This window comes from Vombatus ursinus, unplaced genomic scaffold (assembly GCF_900497805.2).
Source record: "Vombatus ursinus unplaced genomic scaffold, bare-nosed wombat genome assembly UNPS02014830.1, whole genome shotgun sequence".
NCBI classification, from domain to species: Eukaryota; Metazoa; Chordata; class Mammalia; order Diprotodontia; family Vombatidae; genus Vombatus; species Vombatus ursinus.
Genome location: NW_020954608.1, coordinates 7896346 through 7908885, shown reverse-complemented (window position 1 = coordinate 7908885; position 12540 = coordinate 7896346). Strand labels below are relative to the sequence as shown.

The following is a 12540-nucleotide window of genomic DNA, read 5'->3' as shown; positions in this document are numbered from 1 at the left end:
AAATTAGGGAGCTGGTTTGGTTCAGATTGTTCTAGGATAATGACTCAGGAATATGCAGTAAAGTTTTCTTTTAGTCTGTCTAGCTTAGTTTAGTATGCCAGGAAGGTAATCAGTGCCTTAGGAAAGACACTATTAAGTAAAAACTAGTGGGCAAATGATTAGAATTTTGTTCTCTTGATCACCTGAGATGTGTGGAAAGGATGTAGGAGGAAAGAGAACTCCAACATTTCAATAATAGGTCCATTTTATGTTTAAAATTCCAAAACTCTGAGATAACAGATAATTGTGTCTCATGCATACTTTGTTGTGCAATAATTACAACTGGTAACTTATAGAGGGGATCACAATAAAAAAAAAACCAAAAAACCAAAAAACCAAAACCAGAAAACATTTTTTTGGGGAAGATAAAGAATGTTCTTTTTCACTCTACAAAGTTCTACCTATTATAGATTTAGAAATCCAAAATGCATTAAAATTTTCAGAATTGCTTTACAAAATTTATTTTTCTATCAAAAATGTATTAGAGCTATTACATTTGTATTTTCTAATATTTAACATTTCAACTAAAAGACAATCCTTTGTAAAAATCCATATTTTAAATTCAATAAGAAACATATTCTATAAGTTTTACATGAGTTACAAACCTTTGATCTGTGAACCTAACATACATATGGCAGGTTGTATACTGTCTCCCTTCTCTCCCAGCCATCATGGCCAACAAGGCTGTCAAAAGCCAGCAGAGGCACTCGGTAGTAATCATGGGAGATCGTCTGATTTCCCTTCCCCCAACTCAGGAAGACCTCAGTTATAAACATGTTATATTTCTTCCCATCTGGCTTTTGCCATGAACAATTTGACCTCAGGCAAATTTTATTCCACATATAGATCCTTTTCACTCTTGTGCCTTATCTCTTTTCTATTTACCTCTGGAAAAATGTCTTTATCTCCCTTTGAAAGCTAAGAATGATCCCAATTGTAGCTGATGAGTATAAGAGAAAAATTAATCATCATGATCATTGCCACCAACCTATACAACTCTTGTAATACATTCTATAGACTCTATCCACTTTCCTCTCGTTTCCTGCTTAAATTTGTTTATTCTTCAAGTATGAGCACTCCAGATAAATAAAAATTAGTTTATCATTCTTTTTTTGTTTTAATGACTAGAATTTTTATTTTTTTCTTTAGTACAAATGTGCAATCTTGTATTTCTGTTTAAATAACATTTTATCAGTGAGCCTGGGAACCTAACCATTCCTTGTAACACTATTTCTTTTGAAAATGGCTTCTAATAATATCCAAACAACCAACTTATAAATCAGCTTTTGGAACACAGCCTGCTAGCAAGATGAGGATTTCCTGTACTACTAAGACAAACACACAAAAGGGAAAACAAAAGCCAAGGACAATACCTAACAGTCCCAAGTTCTTTTTAGGTAATATTTCTATCTAACCAAACTTATTTCTGAAAACAAAAACAACAACAAAAAAACCCCAAAATAATCTATCCCTTTGCATAGACAATTAATTATAGTCTACCTTGACTAAAATTGAGAACTGCTAACCTTGTAACATTACTTGGTTATGATTGTGGGAAAAAAATCATGCTCTCATTTTCATCCAACATAGCAAGATGTTTCAGATTCCACTAAGTTTTAAATGAAAGGGAACAACATTAATACACCACCTTTTAAAAAAATTCTTTTTTAGTTACTGACAGTCTCAAAAGACATCATATTTTAAAGTTCAGGTTAGCTTTCTCTAATTACTCCACACAATTCCAGGTCACCTTCATTTGCTGTCAATTGGTAAATATTTAAGACAATGTAAAATTTTAACACCAGCCTAAGAAAAAGATAACTAAGAAATTTTCTGTTGGAAAATACTCATAGAATTTATGGGGCTAGAGAGGACAAAAGTAATTATTTGCCTTCCAAAATAAAATATACTATACTTCCTACTGTTATGCATAGTCCTTCATTAACATTTACCAATCAAGTTGACTATTAATTTCAGAGTCTATTAGTGATTTTTCAAGCTTTTAGTTATTTCCTTCAAGTCATTACATTCTTACTTCAGTTTTTTCTAATTTTCTCATGCTATCTAAAAGCAATTTTTATTTGTATGATTCTTTTCTTTCAATTTTGTTTCCCAATGTATTTTATCAATTTCCTTAATATTTCTTGATTACAAGCTAAACACAAGAAATTAGAATGCAGATGAGTGGGAATGATGTTCATTATTATACTGATGTTCCCAGAAACAAAAACATTTTTTGGAATACCCAACACACAAGCAATTTTTAATAAGCCAATAATACTCATTAAGAATGAATACTGTGGAATGAGTATTATGAAAATTGTGTTTTTAAATTTTTTCCATTTATTAATTTATTCTTTGTATTTATCAAAAAAAAGGATACAGCTGGTATTCTTTTATAAAGCTCCTACAAGACTATTATAATGGCCAACCACACAAGGTATAACTCAAGAAGTAATCCTTAAGGTTTAAGAGAATCTTGTCCTAAGAACACAATTGGGCACTGAGTAAAGGTAGTGCCTAGTTTACAATGCAGTTCAAATGAAAACAAAAACAATCCTGGGGCACACTTTATTATAGAAATGAATTGCAGTTGAAAGGTCAAACCACACAGGAATTCTTATAGAACTGAATATTTAGGCTATCCAGACAACATAAGCAATAACTATAATCAAGACACATTATAAAACATCTTTGAAATAGATCTCTGTTTATAATGCTGTTAAGTAGGGAAAGGTCTCACAGAAACAGAATTTTAGAGCTGACAAGATCTCCTGATCTAATTCCCTTATTTTACAGATGAAAAAACCTGAAACATAGGTGTGAGTTTCTCAACTTTACACAGCTAGCCAATAGAAAGCTGTATGACATCACAGGTTTACTCACTCCCATCTTCTCACTTCACAGAATAGGAGCCCAATCTTTAGGATTCAGCCGTATTTTACAATAAATTCATTATTATATAGGTACCATAAGATGTTGCCCCTCCACTATGTTAATATCAATATGAAGTATTAGAATAAAATGATAGAATTTGTCACAAGTGCTTTCTTGGGCTAAAATACAAATATTTAAATTTTTTTTTTTTCAGTTTCGCTCATTCTGCTTCTTAGCTAATCACTTTAAAGGGCAATATCCTAATTCTGGATTTTGTGAAAACAAGAGGTCTTCTATGACATTGTATTTTCATAAATGTCATTAAGAATATGAGATTCATGCTGGAAAATAGATCACTTTGTAAATAACCCAGAGATAATCAAAGAGTTTGTAATAATCTTATAAAATCATGGCTTCTAAAAAGTTTTTATTCTATCATAGTAACTTCAAATGTTGTGAAACAGTTTTCTACAATCTTGAGTTTTTCTTCAGATAGCAAGTTTTCTTGTTTTAGCTGTCCTATAAGAGTTTCCAGAGATTTGAGTCTTCCTAGAGTTTGTTGCTCTTGTAGTTCAAGAAGAGTTATCTTTGAATGTAGTTTAGTAACTTTTTGCCAAAGAAGTTCCCTGTTAATATCTTGCCTGCAATAAGAATGCTCAGTTTGTAGTATTTCAATTCCATAGTCTGTGTCATCGTATAAGGAATCTTCAATATCTACATCTTCTACGTCAATGCTCTCTTGTTCTGTTGGCATGAATGAACTGGTTGATGGCTTAGAGCTTTCAGCAGGCACTAGAATGGTAATAACTGATTCTTCGTCTGTGTTCAGCTCTTCAATTGTCTGAGTAATTGTACTTAGTAAGACAGTATTTTCCTGTGTTGTCACAGAAATATCTGTGATATCTGGATTAGAGAGATGGTCTATAGCTGTTTCAACTACATTACTGGGTTCCACAGAGAGTTGCACATGCTCTGGTTTAGAGACATTCAAAGTAGCTGCTGTAGTATTTAAGAGGTTTTCAAGAGATGTATGAAAGCTACTAACTTCTATATCCTGGACAACTGCTGTTTCTAAAACAGGTTTTGGCTTTCCAATATGTTGTGGAATTGAAGAGTTTATAGTTAATGTGCCATTATGGGGATTTTCCATACTAGAAACTGGTGGCTTATCCTTTTGGAGTGGTTCACTCAAAGAAGATGAATAAAGTAAATTTGTACTTTCATCAAATTTTTCTGCGCTTACTATATTTTTCTTTGGTTCCATTTGTGCAGATAATTCTTCTGACTTTACCATTAGGCATATTTCTTTCTCATCTTCTGCTTTTTTTTTCTGAGGCTTATTTTTTGCATGGTCTTTTTCCTAGAAAACAGTATTTTCAAACTCAGCAAGTTCATTTTTCAAAGCTTATTGAACTAAACAATAAACATTGCTTGTTTTATGAAAAATAACATTAAAAAGTATATTGTCAAAGTAAAATTTATCAACACTTAAAAATATTCTACTAAATATCTAGTGACTTAGTAAATATTTGAAAAGTTCAAGATATTTTAAAAATTTTTCATGTATGGAAAAGAACAGACAAATATAGTAAACTACTTAAATCTAGAATTGCAAGTTAAATATTACTTTAAAATCCTTTGATTGTCTTTGGAATAAACTAACTTAGGCAAACATCAGGAATCATCAGGCAAGTAGTTAATAATGGAATCCCATTTATTTTTAGTTTTATCCTAAAGGTTAAATCTCCTTAAATTATTTGAGCTGTTGAATTTCTGCATGAATTTAAAAAAAAAATTTCTTGTTATCATAAAGGAAAAAAAGATGCTTCCTATATATGTACAGGCTTTAGAAACCTCATCCTTTTTTGAGCAGGATATTACCAAGAAATATACTTTTCTTAATGCCAAGCTTCATGCCATAGTTTAAATGAAGAGTATTATAATTAAATGAAAAACAACAACAACAAATACATTATCCCTGCATTTCTTAAGTGAGGTAATTATTTTGTAAAAATTTTTCTTTTTCTTTTACGAATTTTGTCTCCACACTTAATCACAAGATATGTAGGATTACCTATAAGGTAAGTAAACAATAATCTTACTCTTCCTCCTCTGACAACCTCAGTCACCTTTTTAATTCCCCCCAAAGAAAGAGAAAATATTACCTGACTGTCCTCAGGTAAAGAAAAAATAGTTGGTACAGCAGTATGTTTTAAATATCGAATGCCCCATCTGATGTCAAGAGAGTCAGGAGTAAAATGGTCACTGCACAGGAACTGGTATTTACTGGGAACCCATGTATCACGTTTCATATTCCGCAACCATTTTTCAAGTCTCTCTTTGTCATGGAGAGGAAACCTGGAATTGAAAAGAAAAAGCACAGATTCTAAACTCAGACGATCCACGTTCAAATCCTACTTACACTGTGTATGTGACCTTGGGCAAGTCACTTAATTTTCTTGGGCCTCAGATACCTCATCTACAAAATGAGGGAGCTACTATGATCCTTTTATTACCAACAGGAAAAACTACATTTCACCAGTTTTGCCACATTCTATGCACTCACAAAAAAAACCCATAGGTGGAAAATGTTAGGATTCACTGTGAAAAACCATCTATCTTTTTTTGAATTTCATTATAACTTCAGATTTCAATTAACCTTTTGAAAATGCTTGCCAAAGCCACTGTTATATATAAATACATATACATATGCATATACATATATACATGCATAAATATGAACACATATATGCATATACATGCACAAACATGTGTATATATGAATATATATAAAGGCAGGTGCAAATACATCTCTCTCTCTCTCACACACACACACACACACACACACACACACACAAGTTCTAAAGGAGATTAGTTTGACACAGGTAAAGATTTATTTTAGAAAAGTAAACATATGGCACCAGGTTTTGATACTTTTTGGTATAAAAGCAAAGTAAATTATTTAGAAAATGCTTTTTAAAAGACAGCTCCTGAACATTTGGTACTTGTTACTAGCATGCTTTTATCATGTACAGTATGTTTCATCAGCTGAATTTAGCTTGTGATAAATTGTGAAAGGAAACATAGTACTAACACTTGTAAAGTTTTAACAACTGTTAAATATATTTTTCATCACAACATCCTAAATTCTTATTATTGTGATAACGTTCATAAAATATAGAGTCCCTAAGACAAACGTTATAGAGATGTCTATGAATATTCACAAAATGATCTTCTGCTGCCACACCTTTAAGATGGCATAATCTTGCAAGGTAGCCCTGATTGCTACTGCTAAGAAGGACTGATAATCTGAAAGAACCTCTCCCTTTGGGATATCACTATCTATATAGCTTTCCTCACCTAGTACTCTCATTCTACTTTTTCCTGGCTTCCTACCTCCAGTTGAACAAGCTATTTGACTTTTCATTCCCAGTGTAGCTCAAACTCTCAGAATTCCCATCCTTTCTCCACTCAACAAAATCTCTGGGATACCCTCTTCCCTACGTGCAGGCCTATCAAGCGTCAGGCTCACAGTAATGAGAGCTCTTGACACTAGAACCTAAGCCCCTCCTTATATAACATTATTTCCATGGCAAAAATCTGTTATCAGTTATTTTAAAAGTGAATAAGGATTTTGTGAAGACCCTTTTTGTAAACTTAATATAACTTTAGCTAGTAAGTATAAAGACTTCCTGTAGAATGCATATACTTATATAAATATTTATTGAATGAATGAGTGAATGAATTTATTGAATGAATGAATGAATTTATTGAATGAATGAATTTCTCTAAAGCCCTAGGTTGGATCAACTTACTTATCTTATTAAACTGGACCGTTTGCCTCAGATAACTCCTAAAAAAAGCAACAAATGTATCCTTAATGAATCACTATGCCAAATAAGAGACTATTAGAGGCAAAAAAAGTATCTTTACTACTAAGTTTTAAGAGTAATGTACAGACGTATTTAATGTGCATACAAGCATATAAAATTAGATGAGAGTTGCATTTATTTTTTTACTGGCACCAAAGTTTAGGAACTGGATTTGCTGTTGCTAATCTCATAGCCATATTTTGGCTATCTTAACTTGAGACAACTATTACTACTTGTAAATTTGCCTAGATGCAGATTTTGCACTGAAAATAGGGAAAACATGCACTAAACAATCTATTCCTAAACCAATTCCTATCTTTATTCTCTGCTTTGAAACAGCTACTGTGATGCCATTAGAAAAGGGTTAAATTAAAGAAACCAACTGTTTGTCACTGTTTGGATGGATGGGGGAAGAGTATGTGGTCAGAATTCATGTCCATCTCTATACAACTGCCTTTCTTCTATCTCTTTCCTTATGGTAAATAGACTCATCCTCTTGGCTTCCTGATTCTGTCAAGGGCACCATTATTTACCAAGTTATGAATGCTTGAAATTTTTCCCTCTCCCATACCTGTTATAGTTGCAAAGAGCTCTTTATTCCAACTCTGAAATTTCTTATATATCTTCCTTTCTATTTCCACTGCCACCAGAGATGGACATAAGACTTCACTGCCTACTATCATCTTACTACAGTATCTTCCTTACTGGTCTCTTGCCAATATACCCATCATACTGATGCCAAATAGATTTGATCATGTTTCTTCTGGCCTCAAAATGCTGTGCTGGTTAATTACTATCTGAATACCATATAATCCAAATTCTTTATGCATTGTGCAGTGGAAAGAGCACTGGATTCAGAGGACCAGAATTCAAATCATACCTTTCCCATTTACTGTACCTATAAGATCTTGGGTAAATCACTTAACCACTCTGGACCTCAGTATTAATTTGTAAATTGAGGGTATTGGCCTAGGTGTCTTTTCCCACCTCTATGTCTTTGCCTATACCTTTCCTCGTGCTTGGAATATATTTCCTACCACCTTGCTGGAAATCTTTGTCGGAAATCTTACCTAATTTTCAAGATCCTGTTCAAACTTTACCTCTTCCAAGAAACCTTTGATTACATGACTATTTTTGAACTCACACCCGGCAGAAATGACATATCTTTTCTTGGACCATGCTTTGAACCAATCCCATATGCTTATATTCTATTGTATTATAGCTGTTTATGTATGAGGTGGCTCCTCTTTTGAGACTGTTTCATGATGGCACAGGCCATCTCTTATTTAATGTTTGCATTTCTTCCCTACTCTCTAAACCTAGCTGCCTAGCACAGTGCTCAGGACATAACAGATGATTAATAGAATTAAGATGGAGCTGTGGAACTGTTGGGTCCCTCAAAGCAACTCCAGTCTTGCCCGCACTTACTTAGTTGGGCCTAGAGTTTCTTTGAAACGTGTGCTTAAATCCAATAACTGAAACTTTTAATCCCAAAAGAAAAGCAAACTTTCACCTACTTGCAACTCTTCTTCCTGGGTTACCAAAGGCCTTGCTGGTAATATATGGTTCACATGTAAGAGTTTGAATGAACCTTAGTCTTATTTAGTCCAACTCCCTCACTTTACAAATTAAGCAAATAAGAGTAAGTGGCTTGCTAATACTACTTTGCTGTTCCTTCCTCTGCACCATAGTCCCTTTGACCATTTAGGGCACTACTAAAGGATGGAAAAAATTGGGGATCCCTAGATTGTTTTTATCGTTGAAAAAAAATGTTAATGTTCTTGAACAAACCAGGAGTGAGAATCTCCTGGATTACTAAACATAGCCATTTGTTTCTAGGACTCTATGAGGAAAGCATGTCATGACTAGTGGAGATGAGTGACAGTCACATGCCTAGAACTGAGAAGGCTGACTTAGGTTTAATAGTTCAGTGAAAATATACCTTTGAGATTTTACTCCATGATTCCAACGTTTACTAACCAATGTATTGATTAGGTTTCCAGATATCATGATACCCTGAATGAGCTTGCCTTGACCAATGCACATTTTTTGTGACTGACATAATTCACACATTAAATTAATAAACTGACATCCTGATAACAAATTTGTCTTCTGTTGAGTTTAGAGCAATGCAATCCAGTTTTCCTATGGTCTGATTACCCTGGATGGTTACTCAATGCTTGCTGAATTAAATAAACTGAATATTGAGGTTCTGGGGTTTTAAAGCTCAAGTTTAGAAAGAACTAGGGCTTACACCCCTTCTTTACTATACAACTACTGCAATGAATTCATGCAATTTACACAGTATGTTTATAGTTATCAAGGCATGTACTATGATAGGAGCTACAGTGACCCATCCTGGATTATATGTAAAACGCTATACTAAAGAAAAACATCTTGAAATACATGATTCAGTTGTGTCTGATTCTTGACCCCATTTGTGCTTTTCTTGGCAAAGATACTAGAGTAGTTTGCCATTTCCTTCTCCAGCTCATTTTACAAATGAGGAACCTGAAGCAAACAGGGTTAAGTGAATTGTCCAGGTTCACACAGCTAATAAGATTGGATCTGACCTCAGGAAGACCCCCCCACTCTATCCACTGTGCCACCTGGATGCATCATCTTGAAATATACCAGATATAAGTAACCTAACATCTACATAATATATTCCCAACTACAGTTTCCTAATCAGTGATTCCTAATCTTTTAGGACAACTGATAGCTTATTTCCATGTGATTCAGTGGCTTCCTTGTTCCTAAAAATTATATATAACTACATTTAACTTTAAAATAAAATGCACTTAAATGATTTCCTTTGGAATGTTTTAGGTTTGAGGGGAGTATGGGAAGAACTTTTTAAGTACTCTTGAGATAACAGGGGCTGGGCTACTCTAGAATCTGTCTGGCTAACAGCAACAATTATTATACATTATACATATTGTAAAGTTTATACTATAACAATAAACAAAAAGATGCACCTGTCTTGCAAGCACCTAAATGATTTGCAAATATTGATATTTATGTATAAAACATATATATAAAGAAAGAAGTAGGATTGATCCTTAATTTACCAACACTTAAAACCTAAAATGGCTGTGATGGTGATATGATTAGGAATCAAAGTGTCTACATTCACTGACATTTATATATTGCTTTAGGATTTGCAAATCACTGGACATCAATTATATCTCATTTGATGCTTGCAATAACAGTATGTGATAAATTCTACAATTGTTTTTTCCCACTTTACAAATAAGGAAGCTGAAGATCTGAGAGGTTGACTTGACAAAGACACAAAGCTAGAAAATGCTTGAGGCAGGAACTGAACCCTATTACTTCTGACTCCAAGGCCAATGCTCCATTCACTATACCATGTACTGATCTGACCATGTCACCCCCCTACTAAATTAACTCCAGTGCTCCCTATCACCTCCAGGATCACATCAAATATAAAATCCTTTGGCATTCATAATCTGACCCTCCCATCTATCTTTCCAATCTTCTTTCACCTTATACTCTTCCACCAGCATCCCCATCTTCCAAGTGCTCCACAGACGCTGGCCTCCTTGCTTTTCAAGACATTCCATCTGCAGATTCCAGGCATTTTCACTAACTTTCTTCTCTGCCTGCAATTTTCTCCTTCCTCATCTCTGCTTCCTTCAAGTCCTAGCTAAAATCCCACTTTCTACAGGAAGCTTTTCCAGATTCCCCTTAATTCCAGTGCCTTCCTTCTGTTTATTATTTCAACTTTATCCTGTAGTAAGCTTATTTGCACATAGTTGTTTGCATGTTGTCTCCCCCATTAGACAGTGAGTTCCCAGAGAGCAGGGACTCCTTTTACCTTTCATTTTATCCCCAGTGCTTAGTACAGTGCCAGGCATACAGTAGGTGCTTAATAAATGTTTACTGACTGACTGGCAGACTAAATTGTGTCTTTCATCCTATAATTTTATTTCATTCTATCCCCTGAATACAAAGGAAATAGCAAAGTCTACAAGCACTGGAGAGTGAAAAGGAAAGTGAGGTAAACAGTCAATTAAAAACTTCACTAAAGAATAAATCATGTATCTTTTCAATGTTCTAATTTTTTCTCACAGTACATGTTGTCCTCTGAATTGGGGCCATATGCTATCAATAGCATGGACATTTTAAATGATGCACATTAGAGTTTGATAGCACATTTAAGATTAATGGTAAAATAATTTATATTTTGTGGTATACATAATTCTTTAAAGCAGTACTGGATTAAATAAGGGTATGATAGTGAGATCAAAGTTAAAGACAAGAGTTCAGAATTACAACAGATGTGATGACACCATTTCCCTATGTTTCAATGCAAAGAAAGTATCGAGGGTTCTTCATCTGCAGTGTAATTGGCAATCTTGAGCTTGATCCTATGCTTCTACATTTCTAGAAAAAAGGCTTGAGGAAAAAAAGTAAACAACAAATAACACCTTTACATTTCTTTCTCTTATGCCTCTTAATGATTTTCCTGGGCCCAAAAATTACATGTAAAAACGTAGACATTATCTGTATGGGAAAAGTCTTTGGAAATTTTAAGGTTATAAGACCTGTCAGAATATTAGTATGAACTGATCTGCTTAGCAGGTGTCCTCAGTTCAATTTGGATCACTAAAGTCCACACTGTTGATATTTAACATTAATATTAATACTGCTACTAGTTTCTATTATATTCAACAATTAAGCTTATTAAAACAAAGAAAGGCAACTAGTTACAGTATCTAGAAGTCAATTTGCTCTGTGGCTTCACTTAGCTCCCAAAGCATAATTTGTTTACATCAAATGTAGTCCTAGGAGCCCTACCAAGTGTAACACGATGTACACTCCGAGTAATGATGAAGACCACAACACTTTATATTATTTGATACAAGTCAAAAGTTTTTAGTTTGAAAATATTCCACCAGTCTCATCATGGAACAGAATGGGAAAAGCAATGGACTGGGAGCCTTAAGTCGTTTAGTCTAGTCCATGCCATAGACTCCCACGGCTGGTAGCCTTTACATGGCTTCTATCCCGTGCCTCAGTTTCCTCATCTACATTAGGGAACCTCCTACAGTTCCTGCCCGGCTTGCTTCACAGCTATTATATTCTGTCAAAGCGCTTAAGAAATGGCAATGCGCTTAGACATATTTGACTGGAGACCTTCTTACTCGCGGGGTGGGGGTGGGTTATCCTAGGCTCAGGAAGGCCAGTCTGAGGGCAAAGAAGGGGAAGAGCGTTCTTCAGGCGAGGGTGGGGAAGGGGGCAGCTTGAACGTGACACTCCCCAAAGCCTCCTACAGCCTGGTTGCAGCAGCCCCACGAGGCTGCCGTCAGTCGCTCCTTCGGCTGGGGACCAAAGCGCAATAAAGCTACCGGCTTTCATCAGGTACCAAAGGAGAAGGCGAGAAGGGGGGAGAGAGAGAAGAGCGCGCGCGCGAGGGACCGAACGCCACGCGGGTCAGCCCCAGGCGCCGGCGCCCTCCCCCAGGACGGCGGAGGAGACTGGAAGGCGCTTCTTTCAGGGGGACAACTTACGGGTAGAAACTCAGTTTCCGGTCTTTATTGTTTCGTCCTCGGCGATTCTTACAGCTAAACGCGGCGCAATAACGGGGCATTGCTCCCGTCGAGCCGCGCAGGGGCTAAAAGGGAAGAGGAGCACAAGAGACGCAAGACAACCGCGCCGCCGGCAGCGACGGGCAGGCCGAGGCCGAGCGCCGAACCGTGAGGGTGACCGGGCCCGCCTCAGGGCT

At 35.5% G+C, this 12540-nt stretch overlaps 1 protein-coding gene across 1 annotated transcript; it reads right to left on the bottom strand.

Annotated features, from left to right (window-relative positions):
* Positions 1-2596: 2596 nt before the first annotated feature.
* Positions 2597-12499, bottom strand: THAP5 (THAP domain containing 5). The gene is made up of 3 exons (XM_027838636.1): positions 12326-12499; positions 5082-5274; positions 2597-4276 (listed from the first exon to the last, which is right to left on the bottom strand). Exons 1-3 carry the CDS (start codon positions 12403-12405, stop codon positions 3344-3346), a joined length of 1206 nt encoding a protein of 401 aa, XP_027694437.1. The 5' UTR covers positions 12406-12499; the 3' UTR covers positions 2597-3343.
* Positions 12500-12540: the final 41 nt, after the last annotated feature.